Here is a 27,175-nt window from a genome sequence, read left to right as displayed (position 1 = left end):
CGGAGAGCTTGGGGTTTAATCTTCTACAAACCTGCAGCTTGCCCAAGATGACTTCTCGTGAGTATTTCTCAGTATTAATTGATCTTGTATTTGAACCATGTCTAACATTTTACCATAGAACAATTTATCGTGGCATCCCCACCTACAGATGCTATCTCAGCCTTGAAGTTCTCCCCAGACCCTAACTCCGCGCGGATCGTCGTTTCATCATGGGATAAGAACGTGTACCTGTATGACTTGCGGGATGAGAATGGACAAGTTGGAGAGGGGAAGCTCTTGCAAAAGTTTGAGCACCGCGCTCCTGTACTAGACGTCTGCTTCGGCGAGAACGAGAACGAGATCTACACAGCTGGACTGGATTGGGATGTGAGGAAGTGAGTTATTCCCATTGGGTTCTTGCTACTATCATAGCGATAATTGAGGTTCATGAGTTATACTAACTAATTAGAATCAACCTCGATACCTCCGAACAGACCGTGCTCAGCAGCCACGAAGCCGGCGTGCGCCATGTCCTGTACAGTCGCGAGCACAACATCGTTATCTCTGCCTCGTGGGACTCAACACTGCACATCCACCGATCAGACGCCGGCTCAAACCCCGACTCCCTGCCCATTACCGTCCCCCTCCCGTCGAAGCCATTCTCGATCTCCGCAACCGCCACGAAGCTGGTCGTCGCGATGGCATCGCGCGCATTGCACATCTACGACCTCAAGGCGCTGGCCCTCCTCACCGCACAAGCAGACACCCCAGTGTCAGGTGATAACCGAGTCGAAGTTGAGCCCTGGCAACGCCGTGAGAGCAGCTTGAAGTTTATGACCCGCGCCGTTGCGTGCATGCCCGATGACGCTGGATACGCCTCGTCTAGCATTGAGGGTCGTGTCGCGGTCGAGTGGTTCGACCCATCGCCTGAATCTCAGGCCCGCAAATATGCCTTCAAGTGTCACCGCCAGACTGGCGAGGATGGCGTGGACGTCGTCTACCCCGTCAACGCATTGGCTTTCCACCCTATTTTCGGCACTTTTGCGTCCGGCGGCGGTGATGGTGTTGTGGCGCTCTGGGATGGGATCTCTAAGCGCCGTATCCGCCAATATCAGAAATACCAACACAGTGTCTCAGCTGTCGCGTTCAGTGCGAGCGGTCAGCATCTAGCTATTGCAGTCAGCCCTGGATTTGAAGACGGCCATGACGAGGTCCCTGAAGGCACAGTGAAGATTTATGTACGGGAGTTGGGCGCGACGGAGGCCAAGGGCAAGGGCGCAAAATAGGTATTTTTTTGGATTCCACACTGAAATGAAGCGTCTGTCCAATGTTGATACCACACACGAAACCTAATAAATAGAAAATCTAAAACACAATCGCAAGTATTCACTAGATCAATTCCAATTCTAGCATCTTTTCCAAGGTTTATCAAAAAACAAAATCTTGGTATCATCTATGTTGTTTACGTAGTCTCATGTTCGTCCCCCCAGATCCAACCGCCAGAAATCTATTCAGCCTTGCGAACAGTGACCGACCCATCAGCCATACCGAAGTAGGTCGCGACCGGGCGCTGACCCCCAATACCACCGGCAATAGTAGCCTGGGGGCCGGTCTGGCCATGGAAAATACCGACCTCAAGGACACCAACAATCTCCTTGATCTTGCGAGCCAATACATCAACCGCCCACACACCATCCTTGCCGTTGCCATCCTGGCCAGCCTCGATATCGGCCTTGATCAGCATGGACTTGAAGGGGGCATCGATAATGAAGAAGCCCTGGTCGGTCTTGAGGGGACCTTCCTTGGCGCTGGCGGACGCGCGAATGGTGGGGTCGATACTACCGAGTTCCTTCAACTTAGAGATAACACGGTGGGCGGCGATGGGGGCGACCTCAATTGGGATTGCTTTCCAGTTTGTGAGGAGACGGGGTTGGAGTTTGCGGTGGTCTGGGATTGCAAGGGTTAGTTAGTTGGGGGCAACGTTGTCAAAGCAAGGGAAGAAAAAGAACGAGGGAAAAAAAGAGTTGGATGGTCTACTTCCGAGTCATCACCCAACTCAAATCCCATAACTACAATTCAAAATGAAATAACATCATATCAGATCAGGTCGCAACTCACCTGCGACACAGATGAACTCCTTCGCCTGCATAGCGACGATCTTCTCCTGGAACAAGCATGCACCACCGCCCTTGATGCAGTTCAGATCCTCGTCGACCTCGTCCGCACCATCGAACGCCACATCAAGGACAGTGCCCAGCGGCATGGTGTCGAACTCAACAGCAGTCAATCCGGCACTGATAATCAACTGCTTGGACTGGTAACCGGTCGGGACATACTTTGTGGCGGAGGTGTCGACTCCGAGGGCCTTGATGGCCTCCACGACGTACACGATCGTTGTGCCACTGCCGATACCGACCCAGCGGGCATCCTTGGGGTAGTGGTTTCCGACAGCGACCTTTGCGGCGGCGCGCTTCGATTCTTCGACGGCGGACATGGTGGATTGGGGTCTTTGGGGACTTTGGATGGTGCGAACTCGAAAAAGTGTGGGGAGGGTGGGGGTTAATCTACGGCAGAGGAAAAGAGGGGGGAGGACTGGTTGGATCATGGAGTCCTCCTTATACAGACGCTCTTTAGTATGGAATTGGTTGTTTTTGAGGGGAAAGGAAATTAGAGAGGAATTTAAATTATAAAATTTAATCTATAACTTTACTTTAGTCTTCTACAACGTCACGTTACAGATTGTGGGGTTTGACACTGGCATTTTCTTCTTCTATATAGTCCAGACACAGGTGTCCTACACATTGATTCAAGGTTGTAGACAGTAAATACAGTATGTCCAAGGGTTATCAGTCTGATGTTGTATGAAGAGAGGAAATAGAGCCCTGGGAGTCATAAAATCAAATATCTATAGTATACTCCATGCAATCACCAATGAGAATGCGATTGCAACATATTGATATTTTTAAAGTAAACTCCCTCGAATACCATAATGGATAAAACAAAGAGAAATTCCACATTTGAAAAAAAAACCCTTCAGCGGTATGGAACCTGGCTATACCTGTTACTCTCTAGCAACCATCTCATTTCACCATCTGGAAACAACACCCAACCACATAGGAAACAGACCAATTGTCATTCTTAGATGTCGAGGATTTCCTTGAAATCAGATTGAACCTTGCAAATTTTCTTAGCAACGGGCAAAATCTTGTCTATATAATCAATGAGCTTAAGCGTTTTCTCATATGGAAAAGACCATACTTAGAACAGTATCGATGCCACAGCTCTTCCAGACGCAGCTTGAGCCGCCCCTTTGAATCACATCTTGATCCATGCAGATACAGTTTTACTGGTTCTTTTGGCAGCTAGTGAGCTCCATTCCTTTCTCTAAACAAGGAAGCATGCAGGCAGGCAGGAGATCCTCCCCTAGGGCATATGTGAGTGTAGAAAAGGTGAGGAGAAGGATGGTCAACTTCATTTTGGGGTCAACTTCATTTTGGATAAGCTGATCTGATAAATGGCTCAACTTATTCAGAGATGAGCGCACTTTATACTGAACTTGGGCAATAAATGGTATAAATATCCCATGGACTAGGTACTATTAGCGTTGGCCTAGGCTCTCTTTCAGCTTTGTCTTTGAGATATATATACAAATTACTCCGTATATGTGCATAGATTTATAATTTAACTTGCCTTCCTATTGTTCTTTCGAAACCGAACCATGTCGATCCTATGTCGATCTCGTTTCGAATACTCCGTCTTTGTGCATATTGAAGATGTCCTGCATATTCGATCTCTCAGTCCCCATATCATTCCTACGGGCTGAAACACGTCAATTTCAATTTTTGTATAACTGCCAGTCTTCTCAGGTTATAAATTGCTCTGAAACAACGGAATAGTCATCTGCGCGGAGTATACGGAGTACCTCATACTATGAGCCGGAACAGTCTCTTTACTAGGATTGCCAAAGGAAGGACTCGCTGTTGTTGCCACTAGAATTCGAAAAAGAACTGAGCTATTTGCAATCAGAGAGAAAAATCTTAATACCCAGTAAATTGCATATAGAATATCAAAACCGTACAAAATATCCATCATCGTTCATTTGTGTTAGCCTTGATTATCAGGCCATGCATGCGCTTACTAAAAACAGTCACGCATCAACAAGTCGACATCAACGACTCCATCGTTTAGGGAAGTTGCAGATTAAGGAGCAAACGGTGTAAACAGCACGACAAGAATCACGTACAGATAAATAGGCAATGATTTGAGCCTCAAAACAAAGCTCTTTCACCCCACTGCACTACTTTATATCTATCCACCATGACGGATGCCTTCCCCGCCGCCCTGACAGGGCCAACCTCCAAGGAGCGCAAATATGATCGCCAACTCCGCCTATGGGCAGCAACTGGCCAGCAAGCACTTGAGGACTCTCACGTTCTGCTGGTGAACTCTGATGGCCCGCTCGGCCAATACAACACCGGTGTTACCGGCGTTGCTGGTGTGGAAACACTCAAGAATCTTGTACTGCCTGGGATTGGTGGTTTCACTATTGTCGACCCCGCAATAGTCACTGAGTCTGATCTAGGAGTGAACTTTTTCCTGGAAGAAGAATCCTTGGGCAAGTCCCGTGCTGAGGAAACCTGCCGACTACTGAAAGAACTGAATCCAGATGTGCAGGGACATTATTATCTTAAGGTATGATTTTCCATGTCTCCAAAAGTAGATAATCATTTACTGAATTCTGAAATAGCGCGTTGAGGAACTTCTTATAGACCCTGAGTTCTTGCCCCAATACAAGCTGGTGATTATTTCTGGACCAATGAGACGCTCAACACTGGTACCTCTGACCCAGGAAGCGAAGCAACTGGGTATCCCCGTGTTGTACCTGCACTCGGTTGGATTCTTCTCTACCTTCTCCGTGCAGTTGCCAGCTCAATTTCCCATAGTTGAGACACATCCAGACCCAGAATCAACTCAGGACCTGCGTCTGCTAAATCCCTGGCCTGAGCTTGTTGCCGCCGCAGCCAACCTGGACAACCTGGATACCCTGGATGACCATCAACACGGCCATGTTCCCTACATACTCCTCCTGCTTCACTTCCTGGAGCAATGGAAACAGTCTCACGAAGGAAACGCACCAACTAACTACAAGGAGAAAACCGAGTTCAGAGAGTTTGTGCGATCCCAGACGCGCACTTCCAACCCCGAGGGCGGCGAAGAGAACTTCGATGAGGCAGTCGCTGCTGTACTAAAGACAATTTCACCATTCAGCCTCCGCAGCTCGATTCGTGAGATCTTCGAAATGGACCAGTGTCAACAACTCTCATCATCATCCGAAGATTTCTGGGTCATTGCCTCAGCTATCAAAACCTTCCATGCGTCTCATGGTGTCCTTCCTCTCCCGGGCTCCCTACCAGACATGAAAGCCCAGTCTGCGGATTACGTGTCACTACAAAACATATACAAAGCCAAAGCGCGACAAGACGTAGAAGAAGTCACAGCAACAGTACGCCATCTCGAATCCCAGCTCCGACGCAAAACGCAGGCAATCCCAGACCGAGACATCGAAGTATTCTGCAAGAATGCCGCACATATCAAAGTCGTGCTCGGTCGCGACATCCCCCAGATCAGTATCGACAGCGACGCGTCGACACTTAAAACTATCCGCAACGAGCTAAATGTCCCGGAAACGCTGATCCCGATATTCATTGCGACACAAATCCTAGATTCGGTCGTGGATGAGATCCAATCAAGTAGTCGCGAAGAGGAACGATCTGTTGATGACGACGGGCTGTGGAATAGCCACACCGAACGGATCCTTGCTCTGTTGACTGGGGCGGATGGATCGGCTGTTTGTCAGGAGGCACGCACGCAGATCGCCTGTGCGGTTAAGGAACTGCGCAGGGCGGAGGGCGGAGAGTTGCATAATATCTCTTCGTTGACGGGGGGTTTGGTTGCGCAGGAGGCCCTAAAGGTCATTACTAGGCAGTATGGTCCGCTTGATAATACTTGTGTCTTTGATGGGGCTAGAAGCAAGAGTGAGATGTATAGGCTGTGAGTGGAGGATGGGATTGCTATGGACGTGCTGGATGATTGCATTGCATTATGCAAGACTCTAGGCATTCGTCCAATTCTTGAAAATTTACTCAAAGCCATGTTATGATTTATGATCTAGTGATATTGTGGTTTGCGGCTCTCAATGAGTAGTATCCAACTGTGTAAGTGCCTTGGTACTTAAGTGGCTCAGAAGATATGTACAGACTGGCGAGCCTTGGGTCAGGCTTTCAGTGAGAATGCTGAGACATTTTGTTGTCATAGTATGGGATACGTAGATCTTCGCTTCAATGCATGTAGCCAGACCGATCCCAAAACAAGACATGTGTCTGTTGAAGTGTGGTGAACAGTGTAGGATATCCTCGCAAGAATAACCACAATTGCTCTAACATCCGCGGAGAGTATTTTCAGCTCTCATTGTGATCCACCACAGAGATGATATGGTATGGATATAGGTCAGGTCCATAGTCTGTACATGGTCCTGTCGTCACCTTTGCATAAACTTTCCAGCGACGGCGCTGTAATCAATCGAGGCATGAGTTGATAACCCGAGTCTCTCAGCGTTTCCTCGTCTTCTGGTTGCGACCCCGCTTAGGACCCTGAGGTCCACCCTTATTCTCATAAAGCTTCTCCTTTCCGAATGCCGAATCTGCAATTCGCAAGTAACTTATCACACCCTGATCAACGACAGCCATGACGACATTGCGGTATCCGTGCCGCAGTCTCATGTACATCATGCGGTCCATTTTCTCCCCACGAGGGGGATCAAGTGGTGTGCTTTCAAGTAAAGCACCGAGTTGTGTCATAGTGGGCATGGTGGTTTGGTCGCGTGTGCTGACGACTGCGACGCGGAAGTCTGGAGGTGGAGGTGCGGACTTTTTGAAGGGAGTTGAGGGCTTGTAGACATGGAATACGACGCGGAAGGGTGCGGTGGTGTCGGAGGGGTGTCTTTCGGACGCAGTGGCTGGATCATACCAGGGGATGATGGCAAGCTTGCGGTATACATCCACTAAGAAGTACTGTCAGTAAGGAGAGAGCTAAGATGATTATCACGGAGAGGAAGGTGCGACTCACTGTAATGACGATGAATACCAGTGCCGATGATAGGCCCAGTTGCCGTAGAGGCCGTCGAGTGAGGATCATGGATCCATTTGAAAAGCGACGAAAGCATACCAGCCAGGCCGGGGCCATGAAGTTTAGGTGATGTTATTTCACTGGCATCTGAGGCATCCGCTTCTAAATGCTCGATGTCATCGCACCATCCGGGAGCTCGAATGAGCGCATAACCCAGACGTTTAAGACCGGTATAAACGGAGTACCGCTCAAGCGTGAGACCACCACGGCCCATGAAGCATGCATACGCAGCCTGCAAGCTCATAGGGATAGAGAGATCTTCTTCCCCTGGGCCCGCGGTGGAACCGGCAGGGCTAGGCCATCTGATATCCAGACTTCCTCGCTCAATAAGATATAAGGCTTCCTCAGGTAACAGCCAAACACGGCTTGACGAGTCTGCCTGGCCCATTGACTTGAATAACTGGCCCTTTGGATTCGGCACGTAGACACACGCATCGGGGGATATCCTGGCGGAATTGGGCAGAGGCCTCGCGGGTTTGGGGGTAGACTCCGAGCTCTTTTCATCTTCGCCAGCTTTCGGTGTCGGGCGAGCGATCTGAGCTGGAGGAACGAATCCGTCCGGTGCGTAGAAGGCTATTACACGAGTTTTGGGACCGTGAAGACGGGGGTATGAGAGCGCATTGTGCATGGCCCCTCGCGAAGCGGAGAGGACATCGGCTTGAAGCTCTGTCGGATTAGGCTCAAAGTCCTTCTCGCCGCGGCGCGGGATACTGGGGGATGAATCGGAAAAGCTGTAGAGATATGAGAGGTAAGCAATATTAATTGAGGACGCGGGAGATTGGGATTGCCATGTCAAAGGAACATGCGGTGCTCATACAAATTTAAGTGGTTCAAGAAGCGGAAGTCCTGCGTCTCATCGGACAGGTCAACCTCGGGCTGTGCAGCGGCGTTTGCAGGGACCTGGATGGCCTCCTCGTCTACGTCTGCCATGTTGAATTGTTTGTAGAGAATAATACTAGATCAGAGGTTGGGAATTTCGGAGTCAGAGGATTAGAAAAGATGCGCTTATCGATAAGTGCGGGTTTTTTCCGTCCGGCAGAATAATATCTATGCCCCGGGTCCGGGGAATGTTTCTATCATCGTCAACACTTGACAATTGCTAACCCTTCAAATTCTATCAAATACATAGCATCCATGGATGATTGCTCACAGCCCTTGGCTTCTCAAATATAAATGTCGAGTCTATATATTGTAGCTGTTCTATAACTATTGCTTCTCCAACATCACAACTTGACTGCCATAGTCACCTTTGAAGGGGAATTGCAGACCAATATTCATCAAAGTTCCACCAGTATAAACCACACCTCCATCAATCTTATAGGAAGCCTGTGCATCCAATCCCTGCAACCTAACACGCGGCCATGAGTGATCAATATTCGGAGAGAGCTGGAAGACAAACAACACAGCCTTCTGGCCATCCTCAGCGATGAACAACACAGCAGGCCAATTCGAGTCCTCTGGAAGGTTCAATCGCCACATATCACCAGTAAGGACAATGGGGTTCACCTTCTCAGCGAGAGCAATAAGCCCTGGCAGGGCTGCTTTGTCATCTTCGGGCATATCAGCCGGGTTGAGTTCCAAGCCAAACGAGCCGCCCATCATCGCGACATGTCCACGGAAAGCCACGGGGACTGTGCGGCCAGTCTGCTGATTCGGCACTTCCGACAGGTGAGCTCCCATCGCGCTGGGCGGGTAGACTAGCGAAGTACCAAGCTGGATGGAGATGCGATCGACAGCGTCTGTGTTGTCCGAAGTCCAGATCTGCGGGAAGTACTGCAGAACACCCGGGTCGAAACGGCCTCCGCCTGAGGCGCAACCCTCCCAAAGCACATCGGGGAATTGGGTTGTCAGTTCATTAAAAACGCGGTACAAACCGAGCATATAGGCGTGGTTTGTAGATGGGGAAGGCATCTCGTGAATGCCCCTGTTATTATCCCACTTGACATAACTAATATCTGCACTCTTGAGAATGTCTGAGACGGACTTGATGATGAAGTCTTGGACTTCAGGAAGAGCGAGATTCAGCACAAGCTGGTTGCGTCTTTCAGTGCGAGGGTAAAGTCCTGCGTGCAAGGCCCAGTCCGGGTGCTCGTCATACAGAGTCGATTTCGGGCTGACCATTTCCGGCTCGAACCAGATACCGAAGCGCAGTTTCTTTGACGAGTTAGCAACTTTCAGGTCCGTGATATTCTTCACTATCGGCTCTAGACCGTTGGGGAACCGCTGAGGATTTGCGACCCAGTCGCCCAGTCCGGTCGTATCGGAGAGACGGGGATATTCCTTGCCGAACCAGCCGTCATCCAGAACGAAGAGCGAGGCACCTACGTCGGCGGCTTCCTTTGCCAGCTCGTAAATGCTGCTCTGGTTGTAATCGAAAACCAGTCCTTCCCAGCTGTTCAGCAAAGTGGGACGATCACTAGTGGCAAACTTGCTCTTGATGAGATGATTGCGGTACAAGCGATGCAAGGAGCGTGACATTCCACCGAGGCCATCCTTAGAGTATACTGAAACACACTCCGGTGATGTAAGACTCTCCCCCGGCGGCAGAGTCCATGAGAGCTGGCCAGGGTTGAAACCCAGAAGGGCACGTGTGAAACCCTGTGAGCCCTTCTCGACGTTCACGGAGAATGAACCCGTGTACACAAGCGAAAATCCCCATACCTCTCCTTGAGACTCGGTGGCAGAGGGATCCACCAATGCCAGGAAAGGATTATGCTGGTGAGAGGAGTAGCCAGTGGTACTTCCAAAGCCTTGGGTGCCGTACGTGACTCTTTTCCGTTCGCGATGCGCTTCCCTTGCCCAATCTCCACGAAGGCTGATCATGTCCAACTCTTCGAACGGCAAATCCACGCTTAGACTGGCCAGAGATTCAATTGTGATATTTTCCTTTCCATGATTCGTAACATTTACGCTGCGCACAATGGCATCATGCTTGGGGAAAATCGAGTATGAGAGGTCCGCAGCCACATCGCTGTACTTGTCATATAAGCTGATGACCAAGGTGCTAACATCTTTTTCTGTGCCAAAAGTGCTTGGCAACCCTGGCAGAGCAGGCTTGCCAGGGATGATCTTGTGCGACTTGTAATGGAATTCAGACACGGTATAGCCTGCTGATTGACGAATGCGAATTGCAGGGATCCGGAAATCGCCTCGGCCTTGGTCTGGGAACTCGCGGCGTACACGTCCTATGTGACTGTCCCAGCCATTGACTTCGCCTACAGCTTCTAGAGGGATCTCAGCTCCAACGGAGCCGCCGAAGTGATCTCCTAAGAGATCACCAGTGGCGTTGTCCACATGGATGCGGTACGAAACATTTTCTCCATTGAGAGCAAAGAAAGTACCATCTGCCACGATTGCTATAGGGTATGTGGTCAGTTTTGAATAATAAAAAATAAACGAACTAGAGGACTCACGCTTTGCGCTTGATTCCTTAGCCATAACAGCGGAGGAATATGCAAGGAGAGTAAGGCCTGTGGCCACAACACCCCTTGATAAGTGAACCATTTTAGCTGTGCTTCTCTGTACAGAATTCAAATGCAAGATCTGGAAAACACATACCTTTTTATATCTGTTACTTCGAGTGCCGAGCGTGGGGAGGTTACATCAAAGGGGTATCTAGCTATGCAGATCTCCGGAAGTCAAGTAGAACAGGCCTAAATTCCGATAGACTTGGACAAGTCTGCAAAACTATGACTAGTGAAATGCCGATCACCAAAAACCTCGGCGATACTCATGATATATGTACAGCATGGGTTGTTATTGTGGAGTCGTAAATGCGGAGCAAACCCCGGGGAAACTCCGTGTCGTGGGCGGTTTTGAACGTCGCTCATTGGTCTTAGACCTTTTAATCCCGACGAAGTCCGCCTACTCCTCAATAATTTTGTCAATAATCTGGCAAGTGACCTTCTTTTTTTGGAAGGATGAGACCAGCAAAGGCCTGCTCAATATGTCGGTGAGAAATTGATACCTCCACCCGACAGACCCCAATACTCATTACGTTAGTGAACGTCGACGAAAATGTGATATACCGGCACCTGGTCGCTCGTGTGTCTATTGCTCTGCCCGAAAATTAGCTTGTACTCGGAAACAGCTCTCCGCGCCGAACATATCTTCTATAGAAGAAATTGTTGGGACTTTATCTCTACCCGAGAAATGCACTTTACCAGACCAAAACATCCGCACTGAACTAGTGGAGCTGTATTTTGACTATGTGCATGACAAATTTCATTCTCTCTTCCATCGGCCGAGTCTGATGGAAGACGTGCGTCGGGGTCAAGCGCCCGAGAATTTAATATACGGGATGATCGCATTATCGGCACGGTATGCCTCTTCTACTCGGCCCGAGTGAAACAGAATCTGACGCGGATAGATTTTCAAACCACTCTTTCTTTGCCCAAACAGATCCTCGAGAAAGAGGGAAATGCTATGCCAAAAAATGTGAGCAATTGCTCAATTTGAATGATGTCTCTTTGACAACACTCCAAGTTTGTGTTTTGCTCGGCGCCATTACTGTAGTAGATGGAAATCCTGCATCGGAGACTATCTACTACTCAATTGCATGCCGTATTGCCCAACTTCTTGATCTTCCAAACTGCAAGGTTTCAAATCGCGTGGAACAAGAAGTAAATATAAGAGGTTTGTGCCCAACCACTTGAAGATGCCCAATACTCTAACTTCCGACGCAGTATGGTGGACACTATGCATGATAGATGTTTGGTCTTCAACAGGAGTCCGACTCCCACGACTAATGATCCCGCAACCAAACATCCCGCTTCCAATGAACGAGGCAACCTTCCTTGCGATGACCCGCACCGAAGGCTTTACTAGATCAATCTCAACCGACCGCACCTCATCCCTCCTAGCACAAATGGTCCTCCTAAACAAAATTCTCTCCGAAATCAACGATTTCAACACCGAAGCTGCCAAAACAACCCTCACCGAAGAATATAAAAGAACAACCATCACAACTCTTTCCGCCAACTTGTCGACCTGGCTCAAAAATCTCCCCGCATACATGCACGATACACCGTCGAATCTCGAGTACTACGCCTCCCAAGGTCAAGGACATCTCTTCGTAACTCTGTACCTAGGCTACTACCACTACGGGCAAATGCTCTTCTACCGGTTCCTGCATGAAGATGTGCGAGGGTACACACCACGCACGCACTTCTACGCAGAGCAATGCAAAGAGCACGCCGTTCGGCTGTGCGAGATGATCTACCGCTCCGAGGAAGTACCAGGGTGCGCTGTGTTGTACAATATGGTCGGCCATGTGCTTGTTATTGCGTCCACGGTGCAAATCCACACGTTGCTTTTCGGTGATGAGGGGAGTGTTGTGAAGGCTCGGGCGAGGCTCGAGAGGAATTTTATTATTCTGACTAAACTGCGTGCGCTGTGGACTACGCTTGATGTTTGTATGGAGCGGTTGCAGGCATTTCATCGGGCTTGTAGGAGATCGGTTGATACTAGTTTTTGTATGGATGGGTGGATGGTGAGGTTTTTGGTTGAGTTTGCTAATCCAGTCAGGGATAAGGATAGTGAAGGTGTGGAAGTGCCTTGGGCTCTGAAGGACATTGGAATTGGTAATTAGAAAGGAGGTTAGTTTGTTGATTGTGTTGGAATCGATAGATCCATTGTATAGTTAAAACTAGGCGGTGACGAGAGCGGTCAATTAGATATATATCGTGTGTTTCATGAGTGATATGATATGCCCCTCACATTCAACAGAGTTATTCAGGCACCGATTTTCGAAATTCCAGTGCATATTTCCCACTTGATAGTATCACATGGACGAAAGAAATCAGAATATCGTGGACTACAACGAAAGTTTGCGCAAGGTACTAATCGCCCGATAAAATCACCAAACACAGGGAATAACAAAAGATAGATCTCTAACAGCCTTGAGAATGCCCTCAAGACCTTTGGACCCTCCTCAAGACAGTACCAAACCATACTTGAAATGTTGAAAGAATGTCTCCGGGACATTGAGAATGAAAGCCAAAAGCAGAGCAAAGCCCAGGTGGTTGACGCAGACATGCTAAGCATTTCCATGGGATTTTTAGAGATTGGAAAATAAGCATGTATAATATAATAAACCACAAACCTAGCCATCGAAAACAATGGAACTAAATGAGAAAATACAAATCTAAAGGATAAAAGCATGCAGCAATGAGCGCCTCGCTTTCGTCAATACGCAACACAAGGTTATTCTCGAGTACGATGGTCATGCGCATAAGCTACTTGAATAGTTCGTCCAGGGGATTGGCTTTTTGTAAGAGCAATATCCGGCAAACGAGAATGTCGCGGACACGTTTTCTTTACACAGCTACTGGAAAGAGTTCATCGGACCTGGCTGTTTGATATCATTGGTGCAGTACTCCGTACCCAGACTGCAATCTCCTCAAAGCTACAAGACGAAGCTACATATGCTGCAAGATGGAATTGGACCATTTTTTGGTAACTTGAAGAGAAACTGATGTTACTGTTGCATTTCATAGATCTACAGAGCAACATAAATTATGAATTCTGCCGAGAACTTGCTTTTTATCCTAAAGGATGGCAAGGCGCTTCGAACATGGCATAGTAACTGTAGCATTGCATTAGAATGATAAGCCCTCCCCCACAAACACATGGATAAGAACTATGCTCGGCTCCGAGTTCCACCCAAGGCGATTTGCCAGTGAGCTTGATGGTCCAGTGGAGCAAATGTTTGATAGAATTAGGGATAATTATACTTGAATTAACTTGAGGATCGAAGTAAGCAATTCTTCTCTCTGAGAAGTGCCGATTCGGTGACGGGTGAAAGGCTTATCTCTACATATTACATATGGTTTGTTAGTACGTTAAAGTACGCTGTACGCATAACCAATTCTTCAACTTCTAAAGGCAACAAATAAGGACTATAGAAACGGAAGGATCTAGGGAGCTAGAGCCCTCTATTTCAATAATATCGTCTACTAAACGGTTATGCTAGGAAGTAGAGTATTCATGCCATTGTTCGAAAAATTATAGTCGCGAAATGCCACATAACTTCCAATGTATTAGATGATAATCTCGTTCTATATTGGTACAACGCTATTGTGATGTTTGCTATAAACAAGGCATAGCAATCTTGAGAACAACTTGATCGCTAGAACATTCGTATTCTCGCCAGCTTAGAAGATATATATAAGAACGAAACATCTATTGGGCAAGCTCAGCCTTAATCATCCAATTTAACTTTACAAAAACTGCAACGCAACCCCAATATTTACAACCATCGGATGTCGAACTCAACTTCTAAGTTGACCACCTCACAGATCAAGTTATTAACAAGAAACGCCAATGTAGTCCTTGGAAACCTTTAGGAATATGAGATCATTGCTAGGACCCTCGTAAAATATTCCAAACATGTCATCGTCGAGCGCGGTGATTGTGGAATATTGCGTTTCACCGGCTTCGAATACGCGGCCTGAAGACCATGTCGTGCCGTCATCACAAGAATACCGTACTGTGCCGTTCACTCGAGATTGCGGGTGGTTTGAATTGGTAAATAGGAGGATTTTAGCGGATGCCGAGCCCTCTGGTGCTTGAGGGTACATTCTTGTAATTGCTCCATTGTTTGATGGATCAGGAAGCTGAGTCTCGATGGTTGGAACCGAATAGGTTTCGCCCCCGTCGGTTGAAATAGCGACCTTTCGGTATCCTCTTGAGTTCGGACGTGAGTTAAGCATCAGGTTGCCATTGGAAAGCTCGACCACCTTATTCTCACTCATCTCCGTGCCTTGAGGTTGACCCATCTTCCATGTCTGGCCACCATTATCGCTGAAGACGCTGTAGGCTTGTAGTGATGTTGAACCATCTGCTTGGATAACGTTTCCGATGTATTGCTGGACTAACCGGCCGGCATATGTACCATATTTGAGTTGAATACCTTCACCAGATGTCGCAAAGGTTCCTCGTACACCACCCACGTTAGCTACCCCGTTGACCGTACTCCCTACCGGTTTAACTGCTGTAGTGAGAAGTGGCGGAGCACCAACCTCTTCGGATGCAATAGGGGGAAGAAGCGGTTGATTGGCAGGGTCAGTAGACCACGTAACTCCTCTATCAGTTGAAATTGAGACTTCAGCACTCATCACGCTCAAATTGGTGTCGTCGGTTCCGAGTGCACTGCCCGCGAAGCCCTGATTCTTCGAAAAAACATGGAAATTAAACACATTTCCAGTATTTTCGTCGAAAACATAGCTTGGATCGCTAAATCCATACTGCTGCACTGTCGAATTTCCTATCTGACCTCGGGCAATATAAGTCACCTCGCCCCAGGTCTCGCCACCATCTTCACTGCGACGTTGGAGAATTGAATTCGGAGCTGGGCTATCTCCGTTGTTTGGGCGTCCATCGAAGGCTGCTAGGATAGTACCATTACCCAGGTTCGCTAACCCGACAATTCGGTAGTATGGAAACAGTCCTTCTCCATTTGTTGTTAGGGTATGCTGAGTGATGATTTCAGCTGTAGGTTGAGCAGGAAGGGCCACGGCCGCGAGTGCATGTAACCCAATCGCAGCAATGATGGATCGAAGCGTCATAATGAGTATCTTCGGGGATTTTCGATCGCAATTGAAGGAACTGTGAGGGGTCGTGAGAAGGCGAGCACACATAAAACGTCTATTTGAGATGAAGTTATGCAATTCTATTCAGGCAGTGAAGAACAATTTATATACATCATTAGCCTCTGATTTATGATTCTTCATATGGATAAGAACGCTTATTCCCATGTCGATATTAACGGATGCAGATGATGTGGTTTACAAATTCAAACCAATATAAATCACTTTATGTTACATCAAAACGTCGGAATTTCAAAGCTTTGCGAGCCGATCGGGTCGTGAGATCCGATCGCTTCAAAAAAAGTACCATGGGAGCAGCAGCAGTCAGCTTGCATGAAATTCACAGGTAATTGATGGGATGAATACGAAGAGGGGCTAACTCTTTATACAGTCGTTGACTTAACAAAAGGTGGAGACGAGGACCATAGTTTTACCAGTAGCACATTTTTGTTTATAGGAGCAATAGCTAGATATGTTGTACTCCTAGGAGCCTTGGAGTCTGTGGATAGCTAACTACTTTGGGTGTGATAGTATCTCCGAGGAGGTTACTGATAAGGTTAGTTATTTTAATACGAACTAAATAGGACGTAGAAAACTGCGAGTTTCCATTTTGGATTCATTACTTCGTACTCCGTACTCCATAAGTCATTATATATGAGATAGACTTGTGAAATATGGTGAACGTGATTGGTTATCCAGAGATATTGGTATTTAAGATATCCTAGCGGGCAGTCAGATTGGTGGAACTATTGTGAAGAGTACGACTGGTGTTATGATATATGCAGCAGCCTAGGTTGTTTATGGAAGCTGAAGCATACTTCGGAGTAAGCATTAACGTTAGTGGACCAATGGACCTCGGGATTACCCCATGTGATACTAAGTATGTATATATAGTAACTGTATCGCTTCAATGCTCCCGACTTGAAAAGACCCGTTTTCGCTGCTCTTCCTCCCTTTCTCTCACTCCCATTATTCTGGCTCCTGGCGCAGGTGGCATTGCGAAGAAGTTGCACGGCTTTTGGAAGAGCAATACGGTACTGATTATTCGTTCACAGTATATTCACTCAGCCTTCATAGTCTAGACTGCAAACCTCAGCGGACCATTCCGCTGTCAAGGTTTTCAGCGGGCCCGGACCTACGAGGATTTCGGTTAGTACACGACAGTCTTAGGTATATCAAGAATAAGTTCTCTTAGTTAATAGGTAGAAAATAGATTTCCTTATCACAAAACCCGAGGACGTTTTGTATCTTCTGCCTCCACTCGATATAGTGGTCGTTTCGAGGCCCCAGGTCGCTTTTTAGCTGGCCGGTATATCAGGGTAGAACGGTGAAAGTCAATGATCAAAGCACGCCCGAGCTCTTCACTCCAAAGGACATTGTCTTAGCTAAGGTCTTTATATATAATCCCGAGAGCTTTGATTTCCTTGTTCGATTTGCGAATCTCGCGGCGAAGCCGTTGTGTCAGCTCTATAGTCGCTGTTAGACTGCGACATCGCCCATGGACGGGCGGGTGGGCAGTGCCCACGGGCCTTATATAAGCGGGCGATGGGCACTATCTATACGCCCATGGACGGGCCCTACCCTTAGGGCCTATTGTCCATAGACACCGTGGGCGCCTATAGGCCTTTTTAGTAAGCAGAATTTCTTGACCTCGTGACCTGTATTATTTGTGCATTTTTTCTCTGTATTTTTAAGTAATTCGATTATATATACAATAACTTGATACTACTGTCAATTTTCTAACCTCGGTCAGAAAAATAAACTGTGGAAGCCTTTATACAATAACTTAACACCACAGTCAATTTTCTAACCGAGGTCAGAAATAAGCTTTAGAAGCTTTTATATAATAACTTAATATATTGTCACTTTTTTGACCGGGGTCAGAAATAAGCCTTAGAAGCCTTTGTATAATAACTTAGGTATTTATTATATTTATATATTCACACTAATACGATACAAATTAATTATTATTGGGTTTACTACGCTTCTTTACTTCTCTTAAACCAGGGCGCTTTTAAGTACTACCCTTATCTCTATAATAAGGGAGATAAGGACTGCTCTTATCTTCGCTGTCGACTAGCTCACTTCTCTATCGCTTCTGTGTACTTAGCACTATAGAAGGACAAGGAAGCTAACTCTCTATTATAAACTTATACTCGATCAGTCTAATAGGATTATTATCCTCGGAATCCTCACTATCGCTAATTGGTTTAGGTATATCAGTAGTAAGCTTAGCCTCTCTCTGTTCGTCTACTTCTTATATTGAATCTAAGGATATATCCTTATCGGGTAGTTCTTCTATTTTAATATCGAACTGGGTTTTACACCGGAATATTATAATATCCTAGACTGTCTTCGCACTTAGCCGCCTATATCGGTAGTGGTAGATATCCTATACTGAATTGAAAAGATATTTAACTCCAGCGCCTGTTATAGGAATAGAGAGAATATCGCGAGCAACACTTAAAAGAATTGGGAATTTATTCTTATATTCCTTCCAGAATTGTAAAGGATCGACCTTTCTCCTTACTATTATAGGTATTAGTATTCCTACTTATAATAATAGTGAATATAACGTACACTTTTCAAGGTATCTAGTAAGTTTGTACTCCGACGTTAATAGATCAGAGTGGATATAAGGTAGAAGGTTAAGGAGGGTGTCTAGGTCACTTATACTAGCTGAGTAACACTTAGGGGGTTACTCTTCTCGTAGGGACTATATCTGAGTGTATCTTTAGGTGTAAGGAGCTATAAACTAGCGAAGCGTTTCCTTATACTAATCACTCCAGTTTATATCGTTCTCCGATATACCCTACACCTTACTTAAGAAGAAGTAAAGCTTATACTAGGGTATAAGAATTATTCTAATTACGTAGAGACTACTATAGATCTCTTTCGTCTTTATATAGTAAGAGGTAAGCTTTACTATCCCAGTATTAAGGGCTTATAGTATCGCCTTCTTCTAAGGTATAGTTTTCGGAGTGAGTTATACAATCGATTCCTCGAAGTACTTAAAGAGGGTATTATAAATACTAAAAATATAATATACTGTTATCTCTTTAGTCTTTAAAAGCACTGTAGTAAAGCGATAGAACAGCTCTATAATATATAGAAGGTAGTCGACCTACCGCTATTCTACCTTACTGAGTTTATATTTCTAAGTCCTAATATTATCACAGTATTTATTGTAGGGCTTACTGAGGCGTTTCGTATAACGAAGTATTAAGAAGGTAGAATTCCAGCGGGTACAGATATCTTAGATAGGCGTAAGTTTTGCTCTATTAGTCTAGAGACAGAAGAAATCATCGCGACGTTAAGGGCTTATATTAATAAATATAGTAAGCCCTCGAATCTAGATAGTTATTAGATATATTAAGTGATAAACAAAGTGATACACTTACCTTAATAAGGGTTTATATAATAACTTATTCACTCTGTGAAGTACAGAGTGATCGAGCTTAGGCTTAGACTTAGATATTAGAAATATTCCGATCTATAGTATCGTTCTAGGGATCGGCCTTTACCGATCTAAGTAGCTCGCGAAGGCTTAGCTGGATAATATATATAAGATAAGGGATTCGAACAACCACCGGGCTATTCGGTAGTTTAAGGGAGTCAATAGAGTCTTAAACTACCTATACTAAAGTTATATTATTTAACGCGTTATCTGATATAATCGCTAATATACGATCAGTAATATTAAGCTTCTTAAAGATCTCTATAAGTACTTCACTTAGATTTACACCAGAATACGCCCTATTAAGTAGTTCGAAACTAAGTAGGAGCTTACGGTAATTCTAGTCTCGGTCGATAAAGTACCCTGTAATTGCTATAAATACCTACTAAAAAGGCGATATCTAGCAGTCGAGGGTAATTAAGAGCTTTGTATCTTATAGTAAAGTAGCGAGAATTAAATATTACTCCTTGTCGACCAATTTCTTAAGCCGGTGTTAAGCAGTACGAGGATAGAGTAAAGTGGGTTCAGCTAGAGCCTTTTATACTATTCGAATTAAGGAAGTAAATTGCTTCCTCTTAAGTATCCGGAAAGGGAGGTTCAGACTAGTAAGATATTCAATCTACTCTCTTTCCTATTTATTATTCGAGAATTTTAAGTTATAAGATAACTCCAGTGCCTAATATATAATATATTAGTTATCTTAAAGGGTATAATAATATAAGACTTACCGGTATATACTATATAGTCTCCTTAATCGACTGTTATATAGCCTTACTTTTACCACCCTTTTAGTATTTACCTAAGGCTAGATACCGCTTAAGTGTATTAGTACCGCTTTGCTTTGTACTTAGATAAGGCAAGATAACCCTATACGTCCGATATATAACCAAAGGTTCGCCTATAATATAATATACTACCTAGTCGAAGTTCTCCTAGATATCTGATATATATTTTGTATCCTATTGTAGCCTTTATTATATCTTAGTACTGCTACCGCGTACTGTAGTACACTACCACTCGATAAACTTTACTTTAGACGCGTTGTTTATCGCGTTATAGAGGATAAACTACTTTCTCTGATCGGGGCCGACGCGTTTAAGAGAGTAATTAAGAATAGCCGGTTAAGTAAACTCGGACTCTATTAGTAAGATAGAAGTCTATTAGCTATTAAAGAGACTGGGATCAATATTTAGATCAAGGTTAGGATTAAATATATCGGCGATATAGGAGAGGTCTAGTTAGGAGCTCGGAGGAAGTGAAGAAGGCCCTACAGTATAGGCACTAGGTTAGGATATAGTTAATATAATATAAGGGATAATATAACGACTATAGGAGAGTGAGTGATCTAAACTTACAATAGGTAACTTACGACTGTATAAAACGAGGATTACTAGTAAAAGGGGTGCTTTATATAGATCTAATAGATCGTAAATTAAGTGTAGACCCACTATATATTATAAGCTGATTAGCTATAAGTGTCTTTGTCTATAGGTATACCCGTAGGTATACCCGTAGGTACACCTATAGGAATATACCTAAACGCCTATCTTAAGTTACAATCGAAGGATTTAAAACTCCCAGAATAATAATATAAGTCTTTAAGTGATATAATTGATAGAATTTAGTGATATAAGCTTATAAAATAAGAATTATACTAATTATCTTTCGATCTACCTATAAGAAATATACCAGAGTAAGAGATAAAGTAGAATCTATAAGTAGTATTTTACTTATAGAAAATACCAGGTATATACCACTGACTTAAATATATATCTTTAAGCTGTTACAGTATAATTTGATAAGTCAATAAAAATACCACACAATATAATATATTTCGATTAAAATTTTATTCTAATTCGTATTATATATATACTAGTTTCTTATATATATAGATATTTCAGTAAAATTTATAGATATTGTAGATTAAAACTACCATTTTATATAGAGTTAGCAAAACAGGTGTAAATAACAGTTATTTATTATACAAAGTCAGCGAGTTATACGTCCATTTTGGGTGACTTTATACAATAGTGGGTATCGTGGGTATGCCCGCCGTGGGTATACCCGTGGGCCTTGGGCGTTATAGACGGGCACTCGAAAATCCAAATAGCCCAAGGCCCACCGTGGACGGGCCTTGGGTACCTCCTAGGTGCCCATGGACGGGCGATGTCGCAGTCTAGTCGCTGTATATTCACCTCCCTAGCCTATTACGAGTATATAGCGAATTTGTCCAGCGCTATAAAGAAAGTAGATTTTTGCTAAGTCAATTTTCCCTAAAAAGATAGGTATAACAGATCCTTAAGCCTTACGCAGGATCTGATATACCTCCGCTTCGCGGGAAACTTCTTCCTACAGCCCCGAAGTAGTGCCTTTACCGATAACCGTGTAACTATATTTCGTGCAAGTAAGTTTAAACGGGGCACTGTAGGAGCTACAACCGCTAAGAGGAATACAACGATCGATATTTTTATCCAGTTAGCCCTTAAGTGAAAGTATTAAATCTTCGGCCGAGATAGAATACTAAGTCTAGTGGCCTTAGCCCCGGCGATAATAGTCTACGTTCGGATATAGCTTATCTAGGAATCGGGGTTCTCCGGTCTATAGGCCGAGTAAATATCGCTGCGTATAAAATTGTGCAGCGCGGCGTCGGGAATCGTCTTCTTGATTATACCCTGAGTCTTATCGGCGACTAGATCGCCGAGCGGACGGTAAAGGCGTAACTTAACTGATCCTCCGCTTATAGCTAGCTGTTTGATTTATATCGGACCCGGACGAGTTAGGTGACCGTAAGCGCGGTCGAATCTCTAAAGGGGTATAGCTGGTTTGAGATCGTGTAGGCACTCGACGGCTCTCTGAGGGAGACAGTAGCGGAGATAACGACGGTAGTTTATAGGACAAACCAGACTCTAGACTCGAAAACTTAGGGTTTATACTATCGGAGTAGAGAATTTGCTGTAATTCTTCTCTCGGGATTTAAGATCGTGTATATTTAAAGCTTATTTCCTACGTATAAAGATCGGGACGTAAGCGATTTCTCCACTCTTACCTACGGGCGGGTAAACGGAATACTATTAAATAAAGGTATAACACCCTCGCAATAGAGGTCTTCGATAGTTAGGGAAATATATCAGCTGTGTTCACTTCGCTGTGAGGATTATATAAAAAGTAGTAGAGCGTAGTAGGTTTATCTTATAGAATATAAGGTAGGACACGGGTAATTCCGTTTGTTAGATAGGAATATTCGAGTCCTTCTTGGATTATTATATAGTATTCTTAGACGATAGCAGAGCAGATAAGCCGCTCTGTATTGTACCTCAGCTTCGTATCCTAGTCGGTGGGTATTTTATTTGATCTAACTATTTCCTTCTACAGATCTATTGGTCGTAGTCCTATACGAAGAGTTACGATAGATAGCTTGTGAGGCGGCTTATACTCGACAGTTATCAGCACAGTGGTTGTGTTACCGTCGATACGATAAATACAGAACTAGTCTGGTCGTGAGTGAGGTATACTTAACAGCTGGCTGATATCTGTTTCTAAGGTTTTATTCCTACTCAAAGAATTTATATGATTGCTGAAATAGATTCCATCACTAAGGCCGAACTCGTTATATACCGCCGGAATTTTGCGTAACTCCGATATTATATTATAGACGTGTTCTTCCACTCTAAGCCGCTTATATACCTCGAGATCTTGTTCGCTACTGAGTGGCCTGCGAGCGAATCGACGGCTAAGTCCTTCTAACTCTAGTAGAGGTGAGAATAAGCGTGGCGCCTGCTCTCGCTCTAACTGTAGATATTTGCAGACAGACCTATAGACCCTTAGCAGCTGCTCTGGACAGTCGGTCCAATGTTCCAATCGAGTTAGGTAGTCTTTTCCAGTGGGAGGGGGTATTTTGCCAGTGGTTGAGCGAGAAGGTGTCTCGACTCGCAAACGGCGGGAGATAAGATCATGGCAGTGCTGTAAGAGCTCTGTGAAAGAGGTGTGTTGGTTGCGTTCTTCTGCTTGTCGCCTCCTTTCTGCTTCCTGCTTCTCGCGTTCTTCCGCCTGCTGCCGTCCTTTTTCTGCCTGAAGGTAAAGATCTTTGTAATTTGGAGAATTGTGGTCGGCCATCGATTCGTTGGAAAGGGTAAGTCCGTTGACCCAAGTGCGTCAGAGCCCGGCTGGTCCGATCAGCTTTCTGTCAGCAGATCCCGACTCCCGGAAAATGCTTTTTCCGGAAAATGACTTGGGCCTCATATTTCATGGTAAGTCTTTGATTAAGTTCCCAGGTTTGGGCGGGCGTTGATGGCAAAAGTGGCGGGCACGATCAAACTTCCCAGCAGAAAAAGAAAAGCAAAATTGATGGGATAATTCTTTGGATCTAAAAATGGCTTTGTTTACTATCAATCGAAACTTGTTGGAACACCCTCAGGGTAAAGCAGCCGCACTGTATGCCTCATTTTCAATGTCCCTGCGAAAATACCTCAAAAGTTATGCTCTCACGATAGGCTGATCTAAGATATACGAAAGTACGATCGTAACTGGCCGCTACTGGGTTACCTAAATCTTGAAAAATTGTCCTTTATGTACGTAGACTTCTAGTATCAGTAGATCATCGTCACCAGCGGTATGTAGATACACACCATAGTTGAATCTTTGGTTCAATGACGAGGTGCAATCAATAAGTACAGCACCAACGCATAGATTTCTATCCAGGTAGGATGTGGCACAATGAGTAAAAGCTCCGTCATGGCATACCTGGATCAATTTAAAGGATGAAGAAAAGCAAATCCAACAAACAAACATATTACCGGATTCGGGCCAAGACCAATCCACTCAAGCTTGCGTGCGCGTTTCAGCGCCGCTTCGTCCTTTTTTTTATATATTACTTGGATACAAGTGACCTTTTTCTGCCTTGTCTCTAGAAAGAGGCGTGGATTTTCAACTCCATTTGTCAATTTACTTTCTGATTCCATTTGAACGGTATATGTTATTTAGCATGGTTAAAGCGATTTCGCATTCTAATGATAATATGCATAGCCATGGCTAGATGATTCCGGATTCTTAAATCCATAGATCCAGGGTACATATGGATACAAATTGTATCACCATTGAGACAGATGCGTGGCTGAACCAATGTGCGGAAATAATCACCAAATGGCCAACACCAAATACACGTATGCAGTGGGCAGACACCAGAGAGAAGTCAAGGGAGGCAAGGCAACACTCGACTCCTCTAAATATTTAGGAACAGGTAGCCCAAACACCCCCGTGATCCCCGTTTTGTCCAGAGACAAATAAACAGCCAGCTTCCAGGAATGCCATGCAACCAACTCCAAAATGTATGCAATCGTAAGACGTGTCATGATATAGCGTGGTTGCGGAGGTAGTCCTCAGGCCTCCGTACCTGCCGGGGCATCAAAAGTAACGGCAGCTGTCGATCCCCGGTTGTGGGATTACCGTTCAGGGGCACCGGTATCAAGACGGGAGGAGATTTATTAAATAAGTTCATCGTTGTTACTGTGAAGAGTTGAGGCGTCTCCAATCTCAGTCGATCAACGGTTTCTTCTGGTTGCCAACAATAGCGGCACCTATATGGCTGAGGGCATTGTGATCATTTGGTCGTACAATTGCTGGAAGAGGCAGCATGGGGTTGTCCGGATTGACATGGGCGGCATCTCGTGCGGCTTGCTCGATTGCTTCCATTTCTTCTTTGCAGCCGGCGTGGTCGAGAGGACAGACCACGATTGGTTGTCGAATGGTAATGTCTCTTGCGGAGGTTAAGTGGGCCTGGCTGTGTGTGAGTTTGCAGGAGATATACTATGAAACTAGGGAAGAACAAACCTTAACTGTGAGGTAATACTCAATTTTATATAGACTTGCTGTAGTTGTGAAGCCGCTCACAGCATAAGTTGGAAACGCGGTCCTACTTCTCGGCAAGATTCCTTCTGAGTCGCGGAGGTCCTTGGCGGGAAATACCAAGCCCAGGTTCGTTAAATAGCCTGATTGGGGCAGTTTAACGCCGATGTTCTCGGTTTTCTTGGCTAGAACTTTGACTTTGCGCTGGGGCTCGTCGCCTTCATGGTTGTAGACAATTTCCTCGTCGATGCCGATGGTGATCTTGCTGATGGTCACTTTCCGCGCCTTGCCCATCCAGCTCTCGTTTGGTGAAAGTTTGACATAGACACTGACGGGATCGAGAGGACCGTAGGACCACCGTGGTAGTGAGATGGCTAATGTGACTAGATGATCTGATACGCGCTCCGCTGACTCTGGACGATTGTACATGCCAAATGTGGAGAGTGTGTCGTAACGCGCAATGGGCACTGGGAAGGTGTATTTGTGTTGCTGCTGTTGCCCTTGTTGGACCATCACCACCATCTCGTAGTATGTTTCCGCAGTGCGACTCGGGAGCTGTATACTAGCTGGGGGTACACGGCGAGATGCATCGCGACCCCCACGACCAAATGGAATAAAGAGAACGAAGGGCAGATCCATAGATATTACTTCTTCGTATTCTCGACCGGCAGGACATCGAAATAAGAGCATCTCTTTGCCGACAATGTCGGTGATCTCTTTCCGCGGTGGAGCCAGGCGCTTCTTTGTGAGGGAATCGGCGGAAGGGTGAATTGTCTCGCGGCGAAGGAGGGAAATAGTCACGAGCGAGATGTTGACAGGAGCTGTAATGCCAGCGCTTGGTCTGATTTCAACTTTACCCTCAATCCGTGGCTTGGATGGTCAGTCAATCGGGCCGCGTGGAGCAGGGGGCCGAACCGAAACGGCTCGTCGCATGTATCATAGGGCGCTTACCATGGTCGCTGAGATGCCTGGATATCCGATCAGAAAATTGCCATTCGCCGGGCCTGATACGCGCACAAAGGCGGCCATCTCGAGTCAGCCGTGCCTGTTGCACCGTAGACATGCGGCGGAGGTTGGTCGAGTTGTGGGGAATATGCGAGTGGACGGGTCGTGTGGCACGGTTCATAAGGATTCGGTGATAAACCGAGTAAACATATAGATATCTTAAATATGACTGGGTAAAAGAGGTGGAGAGTGCAGAGATCTAGAGGCAGGAGAAGTGAAGGAGAGCTTCCAACAGGTACAGTGGTTGTGGTGGGGAAAGGTGATCCAAGCCTCCCCCAACAGCCACAATTAGCTTAAGCCTCTTTGTTTTGGTTTCTATTGGCCTCTTGTATAAATATTCTATATATATTAAATGTTCTAATATATTATACAATATAGGAAGACATACTGGATCTCAACCCTCTACATATGTACCCAGACGCAATGGTTATCGCGTGGACAAATATACGCCCAGTTCCCAATGTCATCATCGTCATCACACATAATAAATCGCATGTTATACATCCATAGATAAGTTGGGTTACACACTTGGGCATTTTAAGCCGCTTTTACCGCTCATATTGTATATTGTACGCCTAATTATTCGCGTTCTAGCTATAGCACCAATAAAGAGAAGAAATATTCAAACCAAATTTACACCTATGGAGACATAAGGAGACACCTAAGGAGACATCTGAACAGACGGCTCATAGAAGGACTACAAAAATGGCTGAACAAGGCCGCATAAACTGCCAACTATTCTTGTTGCATATAACAATAACAACATATATCCAACCTTGGAACGTTAGTACGTATGAATCTCTATAGATTAAAACTATAAAATGCCCCTAGAAAGGTCTTTTCCTATACAAATATAACGCTGAAAGCCCGTACATATGTATTGTGTACTCAGAATATATGCAGCGTCTGCGGAAGGAGCCTCTCACCTAGGCAGGTTCCTTCCACAAAGTTGCGACTCTCCCCAGGGCAAACCTGACAACTTGCCTTTATAAACAACCCATTTCCAACTTCATACGCGATACTCGAGGCCTTTGCTCTGCCCCCGCGTCCCCTTCCTTCCTCCTCCTCTCATGAGATTGCCATGTCTGGTCAATCTGTAAGTGTAAATCGCTCTGTGTCC

The 27,175-nt window shown here is 45.4% G+C and overlaps 10 protein-coding genes across 10 annotated transcripts; 4 read left to right on the top strand and 6 right to left on the bottom strand.

The window, feature by feature from the left end:
- Positions 1 to 47: 47 nt before the first annotated feature.
- Positions 48 to 1,265, top strand: N7479_004977 (WD40 repeat domain-containing protein; the record flags this gene model as incomplete). Its single annotated transcript, XM_057252674.1, has 3 exons — positions 48 to 57; positions 119 to 374; positions 449 to 1,265. The coding sequence occupies 3 exons, from the start codon at positions 48 to 50 to the stop codon at positions 1,263 to 1,265; spliced, it is 1,083 nt and encodes a 360-aa protein (XP_057111999.1).
- A 221-nt stretch (positions 1,266 to 1,486) lies between these two features.
- On the bottom strand, positions 1,487 to 2,605 carry N7479_004976 (ribose-5-phosphate isomerase RKI1; the record flags this gene model as incomplete). The annotated part of the gene is made up of 2 exons (XM_057252673.1): positions 1,487 to 1,926; positions 2,098 to 2,605. Coding segments are annotated over 2 exons (948 nt in total), but the record flags the coding sequence as incomplete, so codon positions are not given.
- A 1,691-nt stretch (positions 2,606 to 4,296) lies between these two features.
- On the top strand, positions 4,297 to 6,034 carry N7479_004975 (NEDD8-activating enzyme E1 regulatory subunit; the record flags this gene model as incomplete). Its single annotated transcript, XM_057252672.1, has 2 exons — positions 4,297 to 4,671; positions 4,727 to 6,034. The coding sequence occupies 2 exons, from the start codon at positions 4,297 to 4,299 to the stop codon at positions 6,032 to 6,034; spliced, it is 1,683 nt and encodes a 560-aa protein (XP_057111997.1).
- A 553-nt stretch (positions 6,035 to 6,587) lies between these two features.
- On the bottom strand, positions 6,588 to 8,094 carry N7479_004974 (tRNA-splicing endonuclease subunit SEN54 family protein; the record flags this gene model as incomplete). Its single annotated transcript, XM_057252671.1, has 3 exons — positions 6,588 to 7,039; positions 7,105 to 7,895; positions 7,982 to 8,094. The coding sequence occupies 3 exons, from the start codon at positions 8,092 to 8,094 to the stop codon at positions 6,588 to 6,590; spliced, it is 1,356 nt and encodes a 451-aa protein (XP_057111996.1).
- Positions 8,095 to 8,370: 276 nt separating this feature from the next.
- N7479_004973 (alpha-galactosidase) lies at positions 8,371 to 10,668 on the bottom strand (the record flags this gene model as incomplete). The annotated part of the gene is made up of 2 exons (XM_057252670.1): positions 8,371 to 10,520; positions 10,578 to 10,668. 2 exons carry the CDS (start codon positions 10,666 to 10,668, stop codon positions 8,371 to 8,373), a joined length of 2,241 nt encoding a protein of 746 aa, XP_057111995.1.
- Positions 10,669 to 11,941: 1,273 nt separating this feature from the next.
- Positions 11,942 to 12,754, top strand: N7479_004972 (fungal specific transcription factor domain-containing protein; the record flags this gene model as incomplete). Its single annotated transcript, XM_057252669.1, has 1 exon — positions 11,942 to 12,754. One exon carries the CDS (start codon positions 11,942 to 11,944, stop codon positions 12,752 to 12,754), a length of 813 nt encoding a protein of 270 aa, XP_057111994.1.
- A 196-nt stretch (positions 12,755 to 12,950) lies between these two features.
- Positions 12,951 to 13,240, top strand: N7479_004971 (uncharacterized protein; the record flags this gene model as incomplete). The annotated part of the gene is made up of 2 exons (XM_057252668.1): positions 12,951 to 13,001; positions 13,052 to 13,240. 2 exons carry the CDS (start codon positions 12,951 to 12,953, stop codon positions 13,238 to 13,240), a joined length of 240 nt encoding a protein of 79 aa, XP_057111993.1.
- Positions 13,241 to 14,471: 1,231 nt separating this feature from the next.
- Positions 14,472 to 15,731, bottom strand: N7479_004970 (sialidase family protein; the record flags this gene model as incomplete). The annotated part of the gene is made up of 1 exon (XM_057252667.1): positions 14,472 to 15,731. The coding sequence occupies one exon, from the start codon at positions 15,729 to 15,731 to the stop codon at positions 14,472 to 14,474; it is 1,260 nt and encodes a 419-aa protein (XP_057111992.1).
- Positions 15,732 to 16,974: 1,243 nt separating this feature from the next.
- Positions 16,975 to 23,322, bottom strand: N7479_004969 (uncharacterized protein; the record flags this gene model as incomplete). Its single annotated transcript, XM_057252666.1, has 9 exons — positions 16,975 to 17,116; positions 21,535 to 21,649; positions 21,881 to 21,934; positions 21,977 to 22,013; positions 22,051 to 22,174; positions 22,256 to 22,314; positions 22,489 to 22,536; positions 22,674 to 22,720; positions 22,764 to 23,322. The coding sequence occupies 9 exons, from the start codon at positions 23,320 to 23,322 to the stop codon at positions 16,975 to 16,977; spliced, it is 1,185 nt and encodes a 394-aa protein (XP_057111991.1).
- Positions 23,323 to 24,738: 1,416 nt separating this feature from the next.
- Positions 24,739 to 26,079, bottom strand: N7479_004968 (arrestin C-terminal domain-containing protein; the record flags this gene model as incomplete). The annotated part of the gene is made up of 3 exons (XM_057252665.1): positions 24,739 to 24,981; positions 25,036 to 25,920; positions 26,002 to 26,079. The coding sequence occupies 3 exons, from the start codon at positions 26,077 to 26,079 to the stop codon at positions 24,739 to 24,741; spliced, it is 1,206 nt and encodes a 401-aa protein (XP_057111990.1).
- Positions 26,080 to 27,175: the final 1,096 nt, after the last annotated feature.

Source organism: Penicillium vulpinum, assembly GCF_028829585.1.
Source record: "Penicillium vulpinum strain IBT 29486 chromosome Unknown utg000002l_segment0_segment0, whole genome shotgun sequence".
In the NCBI taxonomy this organism is placed as follows: Eukaryota; Fungi; Ascomycota; class Eurotiomycetes; order Eurotiales; family Aspergillaceae; genus Penicillium; species Penicillium vulpinum.
Note: the sequence above shows the minus strand (reverse complement) of the source record. Positions and strands in the feature narration are given on the sequence as shown.